Source organism: Cydia splendana, chromosome 10, assembly GCF_910591565.1.
Source record: "Cydia splendana chromosome 10, ilCydSple1.2, whole genome shotgun sequence".
Taxonomy (NCBI): Eukaryota; Metazoa; Arthropoda; class Insecta; order Lepidoptera; family Tortricidae; genus Cydia; species Cydia splendana.
In genome coordinates, this window is record NC_085969.1 from 4,755,697 (window position 1) to 4,779,480 (window position 23,784).

The 23,784-nt window shown below is 37.6% G+C and overlaps 1 protein-coding gene across 4 annotated transcripts in view; it reads left to right on the forward strand.

The window, feature by feature from the left end:
• LOC134794177 (leucine zipper putative tumor suppressor 2 homolog) overlaps positions 1-23,784 on the forward strand; it is a 120,169-nt gene that overhangs the window by 35,881 nt on the left and 60,504 nt on the right. Inside the window, exon 1 of one of the 4 annotated variants that reach the window (XM_063765903.1) lies at positions 18,174-18,416. The exons of 2 other annotated variants lie outside the window; for them this stretch is intronic. In XM_063765903.1, the coding sequence (XP_063621973.1) occupies positions 18,396-18,416 (21 nt within the window). In that variant the 5' untranslated portion in view covers positions 18,174-18,395. Of the gene's footprint in view, positions 1-18,173; positions 18,417-23,784 lie in introns of those variants that run through there. One more of the 4 variants, XM_063765902.1, reaches the window with a different exon arrangement.

Consider the following 23,784-nt stretch of genomic DNA (forward strand, 5'->3'; position numbering starts at 1 on the left):
CAGAGTAGGTATAAGTATATTTGATTTTTTCCACCAAAAAAAACATACATGAAAAAAAAACGTTCTCCAGTACAAACTGGATAAAATACTTTGAATTGCAAGCCTTAGAAATTTGTCTCCGCCCTCCTTTTGACTAGCTTTATATCATTCCTAATAGAATCGTCTCCGAATAACCAATAAATCTTGGGAACATTGTCACCTGTTATAGCGCTGGAGGCAATATCAATAAAGGGCTTGTACCAGTGATTCTCAAACAGTGGTACGCGAGAATCTTTCAGCGTTTTAACCGCTTCTTTTGGCGTAATTTTCAATCAAATGTTAACTCAACATCTTTACAATACATTTCCGTCCTTTCGCCCTTTAAGGGGTTGGGCTAATTTATGACCCCTCTCCCCATGGTCATATTTGGTGAGATTTTTGATTCCCCCCTCCCCCACATAACCTCAAGTGTTTTTTTTTGTTTTTTTTTTTATCCGACCAGTCAAGGCCACGCGCTCCAAAATTTCGTAAAATAGACTCGCTATTTTGATTTGAAGTGCGAAGTGAAGATGTATGTTTAACGAAACCGAGAAAACATATCTTCCTAATCGTGTGGTAGGTATTTTTTCTTAGTTTCGTTCACTGTACAAAAATACACGTGAGGTCTCCTTATACAACCCCCAACCAACGTGATTTGTCGTGATATTTTCGTGAGCCCACCCCCCCTATCGAACCTCGCGTGATTTGTGCACAAGCCCTAAAAAGCTTTAATTGGTTTGGCAGCGCGGAAAGAGGAGCTTTGACATTGCATGAAGCTAAACGTTTTGTCGTGCTCGCTGTTTCAAATAAACGAAGTCTATCGCCGTTCCAAACTGTTCACTAAACTAAACTTATAATACAGTATTTTATTGGAACAGGGTGGATTTCCACCTGTACAATTTCTTTGTCCAATGTGTATTCTGTCTCACATTTTGCTTCATGAGAGAGTGAGACGCAATCATGGGCGTACCCAGCATTTTTTAAACTTTTTAAAGAGTGGGGCAGAAGTAGGGTTACGTGCCTTAATTGTTCCTAAAAAATTTTAGCTTCTCGTCAGACCACAGACCAGGGTTGGGCAACAGCCCCACCTTGCCCCACCGTGGGTACGCCTATGGACGCAATGCACATTGGACCAAGATATTGGACAGATGGAATACCACCCTTAGATCAAGCAAAATATTTGAATATGACAATGACAATTTATGCATGACAATGACATGACATGATAGAAACCATAAAGCATACGCCACTTTATTAAGAGACAAATTAGTAGTAGTGTTTTAGTGTTTCATTCGCCAATAAACTGTTTGGCAGTTTGGCGAAGTTCTGTAGGTTTAAGTGTTTTTTCGATTCTTAGCTATATAAAAAAAGTAAGCGATCCTTGGCGGGGAAAAAGTTGGGAACCTCTGGGCTAGGTTTAGACCTAGACAGACCCTAGCGACCTACTAGCCGTGACCGTTATGCGGCGGGGATCAGGCGTTTAACGGAATGGGAAAGGTTTAGGTGGTTTAAGTTCATATATGTAGAGGTCTATGTGAAAAATAAGTATAATAAAATAATACGAGGATAGAATATTTGTAAGCTAAGCGCTAACGAAACGTTTGGTAAGGACATTGATGATTTTTTTTTTAATAAAGTAGGCAGATAAGTACAGTAAAATGGGATGCCTAAGTATAAGAAAGTATTCGGTTACTTCAATAGTTTTCATTACCTACTATCAAAAACCCCGCATAACATTGTGTAACATTAGTATATTTGTAGTTTTCGCTCTTTAATATGTCTCTCATGTTAAGCATACATACTTTGGAAAGCATTCCCAACCAAAACCTACATTTAAAACAATATTTCATTGTAATAAATGTTATTTATTTTGTGTGCCTAATAAATAAAATCTAATAACAAAATATATAATGACATATAGTTGGTCAAACCAATTTGTCAGTCAGTAAGAACCACTAAAACTATACTCATCCTTTTCTTTTGGGTGCTAGTACTAGTGTAAGACAAAGATAGTATGATTCTCTGTGTCTATGATTGAAATGAGACAGTCCTTCGACAAACTATAAAAATAAATTTTAAAGTCACCCCTGCATTACAAAGTCATCCCGTTTTACGGTACAGTTCCGTTAGCGGCACACCCACAGATATAATATATCTGTGGGCACACCAATTTCGCACAACAAAACGAAGAGATTTTAGCGTTCGCGTTCAAAGCGCTCAAACTGGCCTGTTAGCTGTTCCAATATTGACCGTTCTCTGAAACAGGACGTTTATTCTCTGCCATTTCGTACTTAAAAGGTAGGTATTCGAACTTTAAAATATTTTTATCTACTCACATATCATAAACTCTCTATGATGCATTCAAAATCCGTAAATAATGGCCCACGTTACGATAAACTGTTTTGTTACAGCAAATTTCTTATCTGTGAAAATGTGGTAATAGCTTCATTACTATATCAAAATCGATTTGGTAATGACATTCAAATTTCGAACATCTCTGAAAAAAAAAGCAATTTGATTTGACCCCTATTCTAATATCAGTCGAGATGACGTTTTATTCGAAATCAAATGACAATTGCATACAATATTGACAAATCTCGCTTGTAAGTTGGTATCGGACGATATGGTAATCGACCCCGACTCTAGTTTGTCTTTGAATTAAAAAAAACTACGGATGCGTGACATGCGTGAAAAAAGTTTTCATTTGCCGCCATTTGACGTACAATTTATCTTTTAATTAGTTTGTAAGTAAAAAATAATTTGTTTTGTTGTTTTTAAAGTAACTATAACAAAAGTTTCGTGTAAAATGTACGATAAAGATATTTCGGAGACGCCAGCTCATATCCGCGAGTTCCGCCAGAGAGGAAAGTGCCCCAATGTCGGCTGTAATATGAGGTTAGTGAATATATCATAGAAAGTTTATAATATGTGTGTAGATAAAGCAGTGTATGTAACTGTACATAATTAGGCATTAAAACACTCGTGTGATACTATTATGAAACTCATTTCATTCGTTTCATAAACCCACACTCGTATTTTAATGCCTTTCATTATGTAGCAGTCACATAAACTACTATTTTTTATTTGACATTAGTATCTCGCTCGTACCAATGGGGTTGCCAATTGTCTTTTTTTTTTATAGATGCCGATGACTTTACCTGTCTTTAGTTTTAATCTATGGGATTTGGCTTTAAAGACTAGCATCCAGGCCATAAAATCACAAAAAGAAAAGAATTTTACACTATTCGTAACTTGAATGACCGTCATGACTAATAGTTCGGGAGGCGTATTCAGATTCGTAATAACAGGTTAAGAACTTGATCTGGATTTTTATAGATATGATCTATCAGTGTCAAATGTGACGTTCCTGTAGGGCTAAGATGGTCTGCTCATTATGATTTGTCACAATGCCTGTCTCGTTCTAACAAATATGTAAGCGCGAAAGTGGCGCATGGTATGACAGAAAATAAAAATTCGACCATGATACCGCTTCTGGTTAAAAAAAATTCATTTTGACTGATAAGTCATATCTATAACAAATGCAAATCAACCTGTTATTATGTACAATCACAACACGCCTCATGGTAGGGACCTTTGCCTTGCTGCCGTTGCAAAAGTTGTTTGTAAACAACGTTTACGGTTAGTCAGCGGCATGTCAGCGGCTTGAGCGAGTTGTACCTACGTGACGGCGGCAACTTTACAGGTAAACTGTTACAGAGCAGGCAGAGTTCAAGAACTCGGATGGAGAAAACACATCTCTCTTTTTCGTCGCGTTATCCCTGCATTTTGCCACGGCTCATGGGAGCCTGGGGTCCGCTTGACAACTAACCCCAAGAATTGACGTAGGCACTAGTTTTTACGGGAGCGACTGCCATCTGACCTTCCAACCCAGAGGGGAAACTAGGCCTTATTGGGATTAGCCCGGTTTCCTCACGATGTTTTCCTTCATCGAAAAGCGACTGATAACTATCAACTGATATTTCGTACATAAGTTAAAAGTCCTGGGTAAAGCTTAAACACAACAAAGTGCGAAGTGTCATTACAAACGTCATATTTTTGTAATTCTCTCTTACTCTCTACTACTCTAGTCAATTGTCAGTAAAAAAAGATAAAAACAAAAAAATGTGTGGAGGGAACATGACACGTAAGTGTTGTATTTTACTACAAGTAGGTATTTAGGTACTAACCGAATAATCCCTAATATTGATCAATTTGGAAATTTGTATACCTGCAAGGGTAAAGATCGGAAATCAGTCTACAGCAGTCCTAGGTCTGTTTTAATTGGATTGATTTAAAGATAAACCTTCAAAACGAAATTTGACATCAACTGAATCACAATAAACAACCACAGTTTTATCACAATACACGACATAAATTACAGGGCGAAGACCGGATGGCCAGAAAAATGACCAAAATTACCTTGCTCTCTTTCAAGGCGCGTAGCATACGTCCAACATCACTGAGCGGCGGAGGAACACTGGTGGCCGAAGCGCAATGAAATAGCGTCTTGTACATTGTTGTCAAAATTAGGAAATAAAGCTTATTTAGGCGGAAATGAATTTCCTACGTTCTTCCCCCGCATCCGATATTAACCCAACATACCTTACCATTCATTTTACTATGGAAATTGACAATAACACCGACGCGTTCGTACTAGTAGTGCAGCTGCGGTCAGAAATGGAATGTTACCCTTATTCATTTTCGTAGATTCTGACAGTGGGTAGGAAAGATGAAGTCATCAAAATAAATTAATAAAGACTTATAAATATCGAAAAGTAAAGAAAGTTAATTGATGATATAAAACTGCAACTGATTATAATACTACGAATCAGCAAAACTAACAATGAACTCAGAATCCCGTTGCGAGACTTTCTAACTGTATAACCCATTTTACACTTCAACTAGGTGTAATAAAAAGTTGAATTAATCTATTAAACCCCGTACGAGTTCGAAACTAATGAATGAACAACCGGTACTAGCACAAGTTAGGTGTGGCTCGAAAATTGTGGTCTACTTGTCGGGCCTCAGGCAGAATGAGTCATGCCCAGGCCTAATGTTTAAAGAAAAAAAGTAAACGATTTGGTGCGAAAAAACGTAGTTTCAAATTAGGAACGTAGCTTTCGGAGGCGTTTTTTATTTGTTTTTTATTACTAAGTACAATATTCGCTGTTTCTAACTTTTTTAATGGGTAGATAAATCTATTATTATTCAAGAATCAATTTTTTCGAATACATACGTTTAAGTAAGATGTAAGTTAACACGCATTACTCAGAAATCATTACGCATGCAGGTGGGAAAATTACAAAAAAGTCTGTAGGTCTTTATTTATTTATTTTATCTGGTAGGTAATTACTATATTATAAGGACCAAGTCACGATCAAAAGCAATTTAATCTCAAAATAAATCTGCCTAGCATGAGGCCTATACACAAAAGGTAGCGCGCAAATGAATTTCTACTTACCTATCTATTTCCAATTTGTTTTATAAGAACTAGTTTCAGAGTGCAATCATTAAACATTGCAAGCAACGCAATTATTTGTTGTAGACCGATAAAAATAACTAATGACATCGCGGCCAAGTGCAATTTGTTTGGAAGATTACAACGAGAAATAAGCGAAGCGCAAGTGTATCTCATACCATTTATTTATATGTCATTATCTAGGATATAAATGTGCAAATTTTATCGACGTTTAGGTTCAGTGTTATGGGTTACATGTACTTTTAGGAAGAAGCAAGCATTGTAGGTAATAAGTAATAAGTATATTCTGACATTGAAAATATGTATTTTCTTTTCCCTTTTTTTCCTTCATATAGAAAATTTTATTCCTTTATTACGGGTTAGCTAATTATACACCTAAACCTTCCTCAAGAATCATTCTATTGATAGATTAAAACCGCATGAAAATCCGATCAGTAGGTAGTTTTCGAGTTTATCGCGAACGTACATACACACAAACAGACAGACGCGCCGGGGGACTTTGTTTTACAAGGTGTAGTGATAAGTATTTTTGCCAAGAGGTCGAGACAATATAGGTTACTTATGTTTTTTATAACTTGTATAGTCGTAACTCAAACTCACGATGTTTTTATAACGTGTATCAAAAACCGTTTGATCAGGGCGTCGTCAGTCATTAAAATTAATGAATGTATTATGTATTATGTCAACATATAAAAAGTTAACAAAACCGCCTTGATGGGAAAACCGAACAAGTCTCAAGTAGCTTCTTATCTTGTCATTTTTGTGATCATTAAAATCTTCAATATTATTTATAATTATTTACTATATATTGTTGCCTGAATGCTAAATTTACATTGAACTCGGTTAATACTGACGTATTTCTTCTCAATAGAATATGAAATTTAAAAAAAAGTATTCTGATCACTGGACTATCTATTTGAAATAAGTCAAATAAGTTACTGGCAGATTTATTTTTAAACAACTTTAAAAAAGATGAAAATTGTCTGCACGGAATGAACGATAAGCGGATTCTAATTCGTATAAATACTAGAATCGTGATATGTACCTACGAGTACCTACGTTAAACTAAAAACATCAGGTACTTATTATAAATTAATTCCAATTCGCCTTAAGTACTTCCGGTCCGTCAAATGCTCGAATTTAATAAACTTTTTCGGCATAGGAGTTTGTCTCTCACCAAAAAAAGCTAAGACTAACTTATTATTATAAGTAAGTGCTTACTAATATAAGTTACACTGTAACTTATTATTATAAGTTAATCGTAACCAACATCTTGAGAGACTCTCCCTAGGTGGCTGGATCAAGGGTCAGATGCAGAACTGGACACTGCGCGAATACTCCGTCGGTTCCTCTCTCTGCGGCCCTCACCACCGGCAGCTTGGGCTCTGCCTCGCTGCTAGCGGTACCCTAGGTTGGGTTTTTATAATGTGTTTACTAGGTATAATACATAAATAAAGTTAGTCGCAGTACCCATAGTGTTTCGTCCATATAACAGCCAACTCAAAACATGTCACTCGCACTCGTGACTATGGTCACGAATTTTTCTCGCCGCGTGCCGGATAGATCAGCCGAGTGGCGGGAAAATTTAGACATTACGAGTATGCTAGGGTTATCGACGATCTGCACCCGAAACCGTTATCAGGATGCCTAGCCAAGATGCTAATCGTTTACGCTATCTTTCTATCACTCTTACGTATTACTTAGTGCGATGGAGAGACAGATAGCATTTTGCTGTCGTAGTCCAAATGATTGGCATTGGCATTGGCACCCCGTTTATCATGCTGGTCTCCATTATTGTAAGTTTTTAAGGTGATCGGACTCATACTACACCAGCATTACCTACTGCTGCAGTATTGCAGCGCGACATTACTGTTGACTGCATTACTGCTGCTAATATGTAAATACGTATAATCCTAGTTTGCTCCATCCCAGGTGTGGATAAATTTTGGGAGCCTTGGGAGACACATTTTTCCTTGGATTGACAAAACCGCTCGATGTAGAAGGAACCCACCGTCAAAATCAATGTCACTACCAGCAAGATGGCTGTAAATCAGACACTGGTAAAAAAAATCGGATTTTAACACGATTTTACAAAAAAATAAAGATATTCAAAGTGGCGGCCATTTTTTACAATGTTTGACTACGACTTCATATTAAGGTATTTTTGGGATCATCAATTCATCAGATATCAATTTTTATCATGATTGGAGCAAATTTTCCGTCGGCCATACCGTACTACAAGCAAAAAACTGAAAAAGAACAATTTTTTTTCCATAAATCCTGGAATGGAGTAAACTCGGATTTCGCTTATTTAGAACCAAATTTCCAGCTTGCTGGGAATTAATTCCTGGAAAAAATCTAATTTGATTGGCCTAAACATCGATATTGACATTTGCGGCAGCAACGCAGTCAGCTTTATGGTAACATTCCATTTCTAACCACAGCTGCACTACCGAACGCGTCGCTGTCATTGTCAACATGGTCTAATAAAACATGGTCTTCTATTCCCAGAGTGACACGGGCCTACGTCACAATAACATTGCCACTTTATTTCAACATAACATGTTACATGGGTACATTATAGCTATGGTTAATAAGTTAAAATATTTCTTTATAATTTTATAATTTTCATTTATAAGTACCTGATTTAATTTATCGCCCGTATTGGATTTACACACTGTATAATTTGCACTGATCTCTCGAGCAATTTCTACGGCGAATTGATGCAAATAATATTTCGCCAACAACTGAATAATAATATAAAATTATTTATCGTGAAAACATTTATGCCCTTAAAGTATCAAATTACGCAATTTTATATTGTCGGCATTGTCAAACGACATAAACACGAATATAAAACTAAAACTAACTACAATTAAATTAATTAAAACTAAAAATTAAAAATACCTATCAAAATTTGGTGCCCTCGGGAGGGTGCCCAACACGCAGGCAGCGTTCCCGCGCTGGATTGCGATGGCAATTCTCTGCGCGAGAAAGCTGCCCGCGCGGGGGTCGCCCGTTGCCTCCCTCAGCCGTTTCCCGAGCGCCTTATGGAGCATCTGTGCACCTCTGCCCCACGAACCAAGCGTCTCGACGCCAAATGCGACGAATTCGTATTGAGCGCCGAGACAGCTGTATTTAGCTACCTTTTGACGCTCCCGAGTGTCCGCCGCCGCGCCAGCACGCCTGCTGGTCGATGGGACGTAGGACGCCGCTACCGTGTCAGCGCAAGTGGCGTCCCATACCAACGCACGACCCATCTTCCAGGGAATCAATGACATCCCGTCAGGGCGCTTACCGTCGTTCCGCACTATTTGGGGCTCCAGGGCGGCGGGAACGCCGGCACTGACGAGCGCCCTTCTCAGGATGTCATTGAGGGCGGAATGGCGAGACAGGCGGCCGGCACCCGAAGAGCAGGCGAGCCCGTGGTGACCGAGGCTATCCACTTCAGATCCACATGAAGCGCAGTTGTGGTCGGCGCAGACAGCAACACCTAGCCGGAGACCAGCGGCTATGCGTAGCGTCCCTGGGTCTATAAAGGTGCCGGTGTTAGGTGAGGGGTACGCGTGTAGCCACTGACCCGACTCTGGCCTAGATGAAGCCAGAAGCCTCGCTCGATCCCTGCCTATCGCGGTGTCCAGAAGTGAGTTTAGAGTAGAGACTGAAGCTATGTTATCCCAGGCCCTTTGTATCTTCGGTCGAGACGGAAAATTTTGACTCGGTCCAGCTAGCCAAGCATTCGACGCCTCAACTAGGCACGCGATCTCGCAGTTTGTAGCCGGAGAGGCTTTGAGAATATTACCTGCGAGATCGGAGGTGCTATGAATTGAGGCCAAGAATGCTGGCAAAGCAACACTTGAAATTTTACGGGTACCCAAGTCACCATACCTTATCGGTAAGGTGGCTTGAGTCCATGCCTGCTCGCTAAATCGGATGTTCAAAATTGATTCAATTTGGGATTTTAAAAGTAGGTCAAGAGGTCGGAGTAGATGGGGGTATTTCCAGATAGGACAACAGCGGAGCAGGTAGGTGAATTTTGGAATGAGTAAACAAAATTTTAGAATAAACAGTGCAGAATGACTGCTAATTTTGAGAAGGCGGTCCGAATAGTCACTAAATTTTGAAATAGATTTACTCAGAAGGGGAGGGATGGCTTCATTGAAGATGGGTGCTCCGAGAAGATGTAGACTGTCTTTAGATATATTTTTGATGGATGGCGCGATGTTATTAAAACTTTGAATAATTTGGGATGCCGAAGAAGAATCTACATTGTCGGAAATATATAATTCACATTTATTGAAATTTAATTCCAACCCAATATCTTTAAACTTATTTTTAATTTGTATTAAATCTGCTAAGACAGTCTGTGAATCGCCACCTAGAGTCCCATCGTCAAGGTACCACACGTTTAATTTGGAATTTAGACTGTGAATTATTGAATTAATTGTCAAACTAAATATGGCTGGACCGAGGGGATCACCCTGCTGACAACCCACTGCCGAAAGGATCTCATTGTTTTTGTGCATTAATTTGGATGGACAGTGATAACACTGTAGTAAAAAGTTATAAATTTCCGGAACCGTCATTTTAATTTCGTTCAGCAGGGTGTCTCTATTCACTGAATTAAAGGCGTTCTGTACGTCTAATTTTAAAAGTACCTCACATGCGTCGCTTTGTACGAAGGTGCGTACGGCATGGACCGCCGCCTCGCAGCCACCGCGTGTGCCGAAGCCAACCTGAATAGGTTCAAAAAGATTTTGTAGTTTTTTGCGTGTTAGCCGGACACACACTTTGGCCGCTAATCGCCGTAAAGTTAGTTAGTTACTTACATTTATAATGTATTTTATCTTAAATTTTACAATAACACGTCATTTTTAATTATTTGTTAGCAATATCTTCCGATTCACGAAAGAAATTTCAGACGTTCGGGTAATTCTGTTTACATTACTGGCAACACAGGATAGCGCTGTCACATTTGACAATTCGGATCTAGATAACTTCATGCCCTGACCGTCATCCTTGTCGAACGCGTGTTAATTGTTATTTCCTTCTCGCTCAGTGTCAGCAGTCGCAGTGTTTTCCAAACTTTTCACGTCGTAAGCTTGGTAATGAATGTGTAACTGTGAATTAGTTTTTTAAACGTTTGTCTTGTATAGATAAATAAAGTTTAATTTAATACATTAGATTTGTTTTATTTTATCGATAAGCGCTGGTGGCCTAGCGGTAAGAGCGTGCGACTTTCAATCCGGAGGTCGCGGGTTCAAACCCCGGCTCGTACCAATGAGTTTTTCGGAACTTATGTACGAAATATCATTTGATATTTGTCAGTCGCTTTTCGGTGAAGGAAAACATCGTGAGGAAACCGGACTAATCTCAATAAGGCCTAGTTTCCCCTCTGGGTTGGAAGGTCAGATGGCAGTCGCTTTCGTAAAAACTAGTGCCCACGCCAATTCCTGGGATTAGTTGTCAAGCGGACCCCAGGCTCCCATGAGCCGTGGCAAAATGCCGGGATAACGCGAGGAAGAAGAAGAGATTTGTTTTATTTTACTATGTTTCTACATGAATAACTTAAAATTAATGCCGTTAAAATAATTTTCACCGTTGGTTAAAATTCTCCCACATTTTAAAGTTTGAGAACCTGTAAACAGCATGATGACGTAGGCCCGTGTCAGTTAGGTCATACGCGAATCTCGGAATAGAGTACCAGGCGGAGTATATTATTATACCATGATTGTCAATTTCCATAGTAAAATTGACAGTAATGCAGCTGCGGTTGACTGATGCGGTGTAATGATGGACGTTTTATTCTCACCAAATAACGTAAGAATAGTCTGTCAAGCCATTTCCGCCGGTAGAAAACAGCGGCTTTTAAAAATGTATAGGCGGGAAAGAAAATAGGCTCGTCCCATAGAAAATCTGAATTCGCGCCTTTTTCTACTGACAAATTTGTTTGACCAGCTATAATTGACATGAACTGACTTTAGCAGCGTACTTATATTTTTGCATTTATTTTGTATTGGCAACCCTACGTTGTCTACACCACACACGATTAAGTTAGCTCAGATGTTTTATGGTCGCGCGCAGACAATTTGATCGTGATTTGTTTAAATTCAATATATTTTTATGACTTTTAGTTTCGTAATGAAAAATTTGTTGCAATAAGAAAATTTTCCACTACTTATTAAGGTATAAAGGTGACAGTCCATTTCCAACGACAGCAGCACTACCATTCATTTTACTATGGAAATTGACAATAACACCGACGCGTTCGTACTAATAGTAGTGCAGCTGCGGTCAGAAATGGAATGTTACCCTTAGTGGATAAAAGTGACCAGCACACTGTCAATTATTCAGCATGCTTTAATACTTTTAGGCAATTATTATTAGTAGTAACATCGTAATTATTCATTACAATCAAATTTTTCAATCATATTGTTGGTCAGTTAATAAATAAGCATTTGTCCATTTTTTTAAAACGATAATTACTTAGAGCTCCTGGGTCAAACACAAAACCCTACAGTTCCGACGAATACACAAGTTTTCTTTCCTGTGGACAATAGTTAAAGGGGCCCACTGATTAACAGTCCGCCGGACGGTATCGGCCTGTCAGTTGTTCGGAACTGTCAAAATTTTGTTCTTTCTGACAGGCCAATACCGTCCGGCGGGCTGTTAATCAGTGGGCGCCTTAACGGCTTGTGGGCATGTAGGTAATGATTTTATCATACTCATCCAAATAAATGGAGTAGCTTTGCATGTGGATAAGGGTTAAATAAGAAAATTAACCTTTATAGCCCTTAACTTTGTCTTAGGAAAGACGTGAACACAGTTTTGTATTAGACACAGATTTGTTTGTTTTGTATTCTGTTGCCGACCAGACTCTTTGCACAGTCAACTACGAACGAAAACGAAGATTACACTTTGTCTACGGTTTTAGGCAATTCTACAAGCGATAATCGGTCATTGTAGTTCATTAGCTTGGCATAAAATCAATACGATTTAATAATTCGGCTAGGTATTGACGGCCGGCGCTTATAAGGCTGCCTCTGTAGAAAGTGAGCACCAGACCCGACGAATCGGAGCCGAAACCCCGCAGTGGCTAGCACGTGTTGCTCTGTTGGTAGGTACACTCGGATGTATTTAAATAGATATTGTGTTGTAAGTTTAGAATATTTTTAACCAAATCGGAACAGTTAAGAGTCTAGGTAGCAGAGGGGCTACCGCGAAAACCGAAATTCGCAAATTGCGGGGATCTTTCTCTTTTACTCCGATGAAGGCGTAATTAGAGTGACAGAGAAAAATGTCCGCAATTTGCGAACTTCTATTTTCGCGGTTATAGCCCAGGTACTTTTGAAAAGTTTATGCTATTGCTAGGTAAAAAGTTTTACAGTTAACAAGTTTCTATGGAGGTGCGCGGTTATATATCTCTGCAGCTTACTGTACAATTTGGACCGACCTTAACCCCTTGACTGCGAAAGACGTCAACTGTCGCGCGCGGTTCCAGCCCAATATCAACCTTCATGCATTTTGACAAGGTTCACGATGACGATGACACGCCCGCACGCGATATAGGTGTTGTGTTCAGGGGTTAACCTTTTGGACGCCAATGACCGATATATCCGCAACGCAGGTTCAACGCCAAAGACTGATTAAACGGTCACAGATCACAGAGCAACATAGACCTACGTGCATATGCATAAAGTTCAATTTCAGTTTTGACACTTCGGTGACGTGGCGTCCGAGTGACTGCTTTTGTGTTTGACACGGCGTCCAAAAGGTAAAATAAGAAAGTGGTAAGAGAAGGAATTCGAATTTTGTATTTGTTGCTATATGATGTTAGGTAGGTACACCAGGATTTCGTAAACTCTCAACCGATTAAAGTTCATTGCATGTAAGTAATTTGCAACAAATAACTACTACTACTACTATTACAAATAGGTACAAGTTGTTCGAAAAATCTGTGCAAAATGTATTTAGGTACCATGTATTTAGTGTGGTTTTAGTAAATATATTCATGTGAAAGATCTTCGGTATCGATCAGAAGATTAAGAGAATTTTATTTATGCTTTTTGGCAACAATACACTCGACTGTACTTGTTTTATGAACGCATGAGGCAATTTTTGCGTACGCAAATGCCGGGATTGGTATTATGTCTGAAACCTTTGAAATATTGCACCAAGGTGTCACGTTACCACAGATTCGGCAAAAAATACAACATTCGTTTTTTTTTTCGTTGACAGCAGCGTCCGAGTCTTTTTTGCCAGATATATATATATTTTTAATTTACTTACATACCTTTGGAGAATCATCTAGCTAGACCGTTATTGTATTTGTGATTATAATTTTGGAAATCCAGTGGAATTCAACAACAATATTTTACAGAAATTTTGAATTTCGCACTATTTTCCGCTATATAAGTATCAACCGTATTCGAACAATGAGATACTTACGTCAAATACTAGATATTAAAACGATATGGATCGGATATGTCAGTGTCAAACAAGTGTTAAAATTGACGTTTCTTCAAACAAAAATGTCACTTTTGACACTTGTTTGACAGTGACATATCCAATCCATATCGTTTCAATATCTAGTATTTGATGTATCTCATTGTTAGAATACGGCCGTATGTTGTATAAATACCCAATTGCAACAGGTTTAGTGCACGGAAACTTGAACCGAGACGTAATTGAGACCACAACGTGACAGCGGTTGCAATGCAACTAAGGTTAAACTACGATTAACTTAATCCAGCGTTTACGATTGCCAATATTTTATTGAGATAACTTAACTTAGTTAACTTTTGAGCAATGAAAGTTTATTTAACGACCTTTTTGGTCTACATAGTTTCATAGTTTCAAAATTCCTTGCCCGTTTATCTGTTTTAATAAAATTAACATTTTATGCTTTGTTTCTAAATCATGCTAATTTTCTCATGTTTGTATGTAAACCTTAGTCTAGGTACATGCCAAATTTCTGTTTTCTAGGGCTTTTAGAAGTAGGTACCTTAGAAAATTTATGATAGAACGTGTGGATGACAAAAGGTATAAACATATTACTGTCTAATTATTTAAACTACATATTAGGTATATTATGTGCAGAATAAGTAGATAACAGAAGTTACCCTTTCCTAGATTCTACCTTGGTGTTCATTTAAATTCTAAATCCTTAACAAAGGAATTAAACTCTGATTAATAGATGACAGTCTTCACAGACAGAGATAGTCAATAAACAGTTAAACATACACAAAGATGTCTAAACACGACGTTCCAATGCAATTCGTCTTTGTTTTTATGGCATTCGCATCTAGTACTTACTGATAAACCCCTGTCTTGTTTAACGAAACCGCCATGTCTATTAATAATGGATTGCCATAGATAAAGCTTTGTTTTTTCTTCTAAGCTGGTGATTTAGAACCGTGGCGCCATATTGCGCTGATGCGCGAGCGCCGATAGCCGCGCCTCTTGATGCCTTTTGGGGCTATCGTCGCGATTCGAAAGCTTCAGGGTTTGAATTTATTAGGGATGAGGGTTTTCTGAATAGTTGTGTTAAATATTTTACCAATGTAATGTGGTATATCAAGGGCAATAGTTAACATCTAACCTATGAATATCTTATTTATAATGACATACCTAACCTAGGCATTTTTTATTTTTTTCTAGGTACTTTTTAAATTTATCCAGCACCTTATTATTGGATCAATTATCGATTAAGTCATCCAGAGCTCACCCTTAATAACAAAACCTTATTCGAACGTGTCTTGCTCTACGTACAATCATAATTATTACCTTAAAACATCGGCTAATAATGAAAACATTCATCACTGTTGAATTACTGCTTATAGCTTAACTAAATTTATTAAATTTAATTTAATGTGCAAAGATTCATCTACAATACGCCCAAGTCAGCGTCGGCATTTCGTAGACAATCGGCATAGCGCACCGCACTAGCGGCGCCACACTATCGCTCGATCAGTCAAGATCCCAATCACGAATTCAGTTGGCCATTTCCCCATACAATTTATATGGATATCAGGCGACATTGCCGATCGCCGGCGGCGCGGCTTTGTTCCGTGGGAACATATACGGTTGTAGGTAAATTAAGATGAACTGTCTTCCGGGTTTAGCGATAATGCCAAGATTTATTTGAATATGGAATTGTATTGTAGTGGTTTTAATTATTAGGGTTTAGACATGGTTTAGAGTGTTTAGACTATAAAGTGCGGTCGAAATTTTAGCTGAGAACATATTATTATTTCCTGTTCCGTTTCCGTTCTACCCAGAAACAATTTATATTTAAATTTGTATTTTGACTTTTCAAGTTCAAGATCCACTAAGTCCACTAACTATGTCCACTTGACGAAGCCTGCGTTGGTGATCACAAAATGTTGCCATGTACATTTTTTTTAAACAATTATGGCCTGGATGCGAGTCCTTTAAGCCAACATGTGGCCTCATAAAGTGATCTTTTAACCCTATGTTACTGTTATTCATAATCACCCTTTTTGTACAAATCGCACGCGTCAAAACAGATCGATGAGGATCGCAGAATGTGACCAAGTTACGTCAGTGGAATGGAATCTGAACCCATGGTATAATAATATACTCCGCCTGGTACTCTATTCCGAGATTCGCGTATGACCTAACTGACACGGGCCTACGTCATCATGCTGTTTACAGGTTCTCAAACTTTAAAATGTGGGAGAATTTTAACCAACGGTGAAAATTATTTTAACGGCATTAATTTTAAGTTCTCCGTGTAGAAACATAGTAAAATAAAACAAATCTAATGTATTAAATTAAACTTTATTTATCTATACAAGACAAACGGTTGAAAAACTAATTCACAGTTGACCTTGACGACCGGTCTGGTCTAGTGGATAGTGACCCTGTCTGCTAAGCCGATGGCCCTGGGTTCGAATCCCAGTAAGGGCATTTATTTGTGTGATGAACACTAATATTTGTTCCTGAGTCATGGTTGTTTTCTATGTATATAAGTATGTATTTATCTATACAAGTATGTATATCGTCGCCTAGTACCCATAGTACAAGCTTTGCTTAGTTTGGGGCTAGGTTTGATCTGTGTAAGATGTCCCCTAATATTTATTTATTTATTTATTTATTTATTTATTTATTTATTTATTTATTTATTTATTTATTTATTTATTTATTTATTTATTTATTTATTTATTTATTTATTTAGTTACACATTAATTACCAAGCTTACGACGTGAAAAGTTTGGAAAACACTGCGACTGCTGACACTGAGCGAGAAGGAAATAACAATTAACACGCGTTCGACAAGGATGACGGTCAGGGCATGAAATTATCTAGATCCGAATTGTCAAATGTGACAGCGCTATCCTGTGTTGCCAGTAATGTAAACAGAATTACCCGAACGTCTGAAATTTCTTTCGTGAATCGGAAGATATTGCTAACGAATAATTAAAAAAAAAAAGTGTTATTGTAAAATTTAACATAAAATACATTATAAATGAAAATTATAAAATTATAAAGAAATATTTTAACTTATTAACCATAGGTATAATGTACCCATGTAACATGTTATGTTGAAATAAAGTGGCAATGTTATTGTGACGTAGGCCCGTGTCACTCTGGGAATAGAAGACCATGTTTTATTAGACCATGTCTGAACCTAAACATATAAGTAATTTTGTCTGTGGGCTGTCTGTCACGGAACTCGTTATTATTATGTAGAACTTCATCCTACGGCTGTTTCTTCTTATTTATGTAATTTCAACGTTTCCTACGAGAACTGAAATCCCATCTACTAAAATTCGTCTTGTCGGACACTCAAAAGCCAGTTTTATGTTTTACCATATCCATATCGTACGCACTTTTATATGCAAATTTCCGTTCAAAGATATTAAGGTACTGAATCAGCATAATATAATAGGCATTTATTTACATAATTGATACCGTGATTTGAGGCAATAAAATGATCATTTGATGAGTTTTTCTTTATTTCTAGAAAGGTTCAATGGATGTTCACAGCAAGTCTTTGCAGTTAAGTTTATAAGAAAGAAAACAATGCAGCTGCTAGCTGGAGCGTTTCATGCGGTAACATCATTTAATAACTTAATTGCATATGTTTTTATTACATAGTAACGGTTAAATAAAAGCTAAGCCGCGAATCTGCTACTATTTACTATGCTAAAAACAGTATTTTCACGGAACAATACTAAGAATCGAGCATGATTAATGGACATTAAGAGATTCGTTAGCGCGTGTAATAAATGCAGAAATTTCATTCAATTTGTCGATTTGAAATCGATTGGGCATCAATCTCGCTAGGATCACGAGACGGTCTCGGATACCGGTTCTATGACAAATAAGCTGATCGCTGTCGACGAACTCTGGTGTCTGATATCGATAAAAACAATTTCGAGCGTCTAACAAGGTAGGATTGACCTCAGCTAAAAGCTTTTTATGTGACTATAAAAACTTTTTATATATTTTTTTTCGAAGAGCTTTCCAAATCACAAAATTTAAAGGACCTCTTACAGCCGCCTTCACTAATCACCAGCTCCCTAATATTGGTTGAGCAAAAGGGCCAGGTCAAGAAGAGTGACCTCCGCCCTGAGTGGTTCATTGAGCACAAGCAGCTGGGCGAAGCCATTCAGCCGTTCGCTCGTCGCCCGTCACTCAGACTCAGTGCGTCCTAAGCACGGACCGCGACACACGCGCTGTGGGCTGCGTAAAACATTACCTTCGTCTTTTTATTTTTTTCACACGACATTCGGCGGGAAAATTGACAGTTGATTTTTTTTCAAGTGATACTCTTTTGCCGGCCAGTTTTTTATAGACGTTTTTTAAGTGTGAAATGAGTGTTTAGTTTTCGTGAACGTTTTAGCAAAAACAAAACATTGGTGGTGTCAAGATGACGTCGTTGTACAATGAGGTGAGTGCACGACATTTTACCCTGGCATTTAGGTTTTTTGCAGAGTAATTTACTTTTATAATTGGACCTTAGCATTGTTGGCTGTTTAAATTTTTTGTTGAAAAATGTAAACAACGGAAAATTATCTCCGGTATTTTTGCGAAAAACAATAAAATTGAGGTTGAATGTTTATAAAGTAGCCCGAAATGAAATGCAAAGGCGATAAAGTCGTGTTTAATTCTTTAGTAAGCCGCTTATAACACTTTCCGGTACAGGTTTCTTAGCTCGATCGTTTCTCCTACTTTTGCGGATTAAGAAATTATTCAGTAGGCACCTAATGAACAATGTTTTACGGCGTACAATAAATTTGAAAGTTAACATTTTGATTTTGTCTTATTTTCTTGGCAATGCAAACTTCTAATGGTACAAAAAATTAAGTCATTCCATTCCTATTGGTTAAATATTTGCATTAGTCATCTCTATGGTATGTTTTGTTAGGTCGAATCTTTTATTTATCTTCCAATTTTCGCTGTTCTGATCTTTCCACAAAAACAATCCGAAACCTGGGAGATATAGGAGATATATAGGTAAGTTTAGAACTTCGCAGACTGCAACGAGTGCTGTTTTTCTTTTTATTCTATTATATTACGTTTGCAGCGTTTCTTTAAATCACTAATTCTCTAGGCTCCTTGGACCTTAGCTCTAGATAAAATAAACCCTTGTAGATATAAAGTCAGGTGCACAAAAGGTCGGAAGTTTGAAGGGCAGATACCTGCCTATAAACGTTCATAAACCTAATGCCCTATTCTTAGACCGGTCTTATAAGAATTATTCCCTATCGCTGTAAAGTCCCAGATGTGTATAATCGGAGGTCAGATAGATGCTAGTTTGTCAGTTCTTTAATTGATAACTATGCGAATTTAGATACCTGGCTTAGCGCCGGATCAAAGTTTGCCAACTCGACGACTTTGAATTAGACAGGTATTTACGAGTGAAGCCGTGCGATAAATGCGATTAACTGCCTGCTATTATACTCTTACGTGTAGTTAAAAAAAATATCCAAACAATTAAAAATATTTGAAGTCAAAATTCTCTCTCTCAGTCTTAACGGTCAAGTATTGAAACTGGTCATCTTCTTTAATTCAAAGAGGTCTAAATTAAACGTTGATCCTCTTTGCCGTCTCGATATCGCGTCCGTAGGACTTAAGGGGTTAGGTCCTTGTTTGGCCAAAGAACATGCTTTAAGAAAGTTGGAACTGTCTACTTCCATGATAAGAAAAAGAGAAGACCATTTGAGATCTTGGTGTATGAAAGTATGAACCACGGCCCGATTCGAACTTTAAGATACGTCAGTTAATATATCTAGAAACGATATGAATTATACATGTCAGTGTCAAATGTGACGTTTCTTAAAAAAAACGTTACTTTTGACACTGACACATCTAATCTCCATTCTCGATATCTCTCTAACGTATTAGCGACTAAGGATGTTGATTGTGAATCGTGATATCTCAACTTCCATAATTTCCAATAAGATTTCATAACAACGCAAAAACCACCAGACATCGGATATCGGAAACGACAGTTTTTTTGGGTCTACTTCTATTGTGTGCAGTCACATTTTTTCCTCAATTCCATAATAGTTATTTCCAAACTTGAATGATTCTGAACCTACCACTTTTACCTCACTGTGGGTTTATTTCGTTTTTTGTCAGTCATCGAAAGTTAAACGTTGACCAGTTTTAACCAGTTTTTCGGTTAACGCGTCCAGTCAGTCATTCTGATTGCAGTCGAGAATAGTCTGAGCGAAACCAATGTAAGTGACACGTGACACGTCGATATGTCAAACTGCTTTGAAAATTCAAAAACAAAACTTTGACGAAGTAATAGCCTTGGACATTAAATATGTTTCTGTGCTCTCTCTCTATCTGTTGAGAGAAAAGGAAGAAGACGCTATGACGCTTTTAAGATAATTCCCTTTAAGGGAATTTTCTTCCACCGCGGACTTTGCCCATAACGAATAAACAAAAGCCTGTGGCTTAAATCGAAAACTTAAAGTTGACATTGACTCTGCAGAGGGCCTATCGCCAACAACGAAAGATCGAAAAGAATTATCTGATTTATCTGCCTCTATGTCACTCGAATACGAGCAGATAACGATATTCTATTTTTCGATGTTGGCAGTAGGCCGTCAGGTTTAGCTGTAAGCTACATTTTGATTTGGTCGTCTGAACCCACAACTAGGTGAGAGTTGGGAACGCAGGGCCAGTTTCGGCGTTTCTGTTTACCCGATCTGTTATCACAAGCACAGCCGGGTGCGGGACCTAGCTTCAACTGTTTGTGTACATTGCTCCCGAACGGCAGTACATTGTAGTTATTTTTACTGTACTTTTATTTGAAGTATGTATAAACATCCGGAGTAGCTGTTTGTTTATTTACATTTAAGAAGTCGTTATTGTTTTTATTAAAGTAGTAAACAAGAATGAATCAATGTGTGAATAATGAATATCAACGCATTCTTCACATTTCGCATGCAAAAGAAATGGAAGAATAGAAAACAATATATTAAACATAAACAATACCTACAACTATTATGAACTTGTTATGAATGTTATGATAATGATTGTGGCTTGATTCGTAATAACACAAACCTCAAGGTCTATGATATTATGCACCAAAATATGTCAAAATCTCACCAGAACATTCAAAAATTATGTAACAGATCTTATTCTTCTACTTCCACCCACTGTTCTTTATTAGAAATTGAGCTTCCTCGCGTATTTAGTGCTCTTATATTGCCTAAAGTACCTATTTCTGTCGTGGGATAGCTCAGTATGTAATTGAGCTGGCTTGAGGTATATTTTTAGGCTGTTTTTTTACCAGAGCTGTTTAAGGATAGGTATAGTTACCATCGGTGCTTGCGTTCTTATATTGGTGTTCCACACCACTAATGCTCATACTTATTCTATGTTATTTTTCGGTAGGAACTAAGAACAGACTTTCACGTATCGTTATATTATCTAAACTATAAAGGGAGGCTTTGCCTGCCTAAAACACAGTTTCACACAGCCAACGGCCATTTTTTAAACACGACACACCTCCGTCCCTCCTCTTACATTTATCACCAGCACAATCGAACATCTGTTAACGTCGCATAACCGAAAGTATGTACACCTTACATCTGATTAACGAACTAAACTTTGTATTAGACTTTCACCGCACTAAGTTATGATTATGTGTGCGATACCTCTCATTATTCGACGGATGAAAGCTCATCGGTTACTTTCACTCGTTATTATTTTTGTATTAACAGAAAGAAATGGTTGGGAAGATGGGAGCGCCGGAGGTGTTGGAAAAAATGGCTTGCGTGTTGCAAGGAACATTCTTAGAACTTTGAACATTGTTATATCTGATTTACCACCACTTAACATTCCATTATTCGAAGCAAAGAAGTGATCTATATTGGATATAGAAGCTTTAATGTACTGAAAAGAAGATCATCCAGGCCTTTTTTTCTTCACGCTGAAAATTGTCTCCTACCTATAACAATTCAACGACCGAAACATTGACGTCAGGTACCATCCTCACTTATCAACCCAGAAATTAAGAGGACATTGTCAATGCCAGATGTCAATTTTTAATTTGGTAAATATACCTACGCCTGAGTACGTTGAAATTATATATTCCGATAAATCTTATGTTCAACATTACTAGCTCTCGTAAGTGCTAGAGGTTTGCTTTATTTCAAACATACATAACATGAGGTATCGCCATAAACATACGAAGTCGCGAACATGCTGCCTGTTTGGTTATATGTACCTATTTTGATTTCAATGTTTTCCATATGATCTATCTATCGTGAGTCATCCCAATTTTTTTCTTCTATATTTTTACTTAGTCGCACTTGGTGACATATTTGGGAACGCTCGGAGATAATTTTAATAAACTAAGCATTTGATCGCTTGTTCTGTCCAACACGTTTCTATCTGATGAATCTAGAAGAACCGTATTGTAAAACAAACATTGTTAGATCAACGATGGTTAATTTTTTACTGTTTCCTGTATTGGTTCAAAAAAGGAAAAAAGAAGAAGGTCCCATATCATTAATGGCATAAGGGTGGTCACTAACCCTTTAATCGATATCGCTACGGCAGATCGGCCATCAATACGGGCCATTTGCCTCACGGGTGGTCAAAATAACCCACATGAGTGACCCTCATACTGAACAGAACGCATAATATACATTGTTAATCCATTGGTCGCCAATGGAAGATGGACGGTCAATATGCCAAGTCCAAAAGTTGTATATCTTCTCAAAACTTATTGTAACATTGGACCTTTTTACTGAGATTGGTATAGTAGCATCGTAAACATTATCGGTGCGCGCGAGTGGCCCACTTTTCTGCAGCCTGTTTCGTGCTCTGTGGGATTTTGGGTCTTTAGATTTGTGGCCGTTTATTTTCGTCTCTTAAAATACTGATGTTTCAGTAATTTTAACTTGTTTTATTGCGATATTTAGTAGGTGGTTGGGTAAGGCCATTAACTGATAGCTTCGTATTTTAACACTATTAGTGCATACTCTAAGATAGATGGATGTGAATCGTATTGTACAGTCGACGTCAAAAATATGTTTACACTTTTGCACCTTACTCCTTTGTAATAAGGCGAAAAATGTAAACATATCTTTGACGTCGACTGTACGATGTATAAAACTAAACCGCCAAATTTAGACGAGAGATCTGATAGACATGGTTTTGTTCTAAAATGACGTCATATATCATCCGCCATCATAACATTGGCAAATTATTTAGATTTTTACTAACTATTTATTATTTGTTATGTATATGAAGTTATAAATAGAATAGCACTATCAATAACAATGTCAACGGAAGAATAATATGACAGCCGTTTTTCCACAAACTTGTTTCCCATGCAACCTTAAGTGTGTCAGCGATGCATCATTCTAGTTCCAAAATGTCTATTTGACAGTGTCAGGTAATTTATTCCACTTTCATACCACAATTAACCCATATTTACAAACTCATAATGCATTCAAACACCTCAATAGTCAGTTTCACTTATCTATCAATGATTTAAACATATGTTACGACAGTTTGGTGTTATAACTTTGAATAAGTTGGATTCTTTATTTAATGGGTCATTAGTTGTAATGGTTTCCATCATATAAAGTTCAGCTATCAGCTACTAGATATTTACAGTTAGTCGAAACATAAAGAGAAGCGCTATAGGCACTTAAGTAAGTGTGACGAATTTTTTTAAGAGCACTAGAATGATATCATTTACTGACTTACCTATGTAAATCTCAGATTATGTAATGTAATAAGTACTAAAGTAAGTACTTTAGTACTACTAATTAGTTCAATATGGT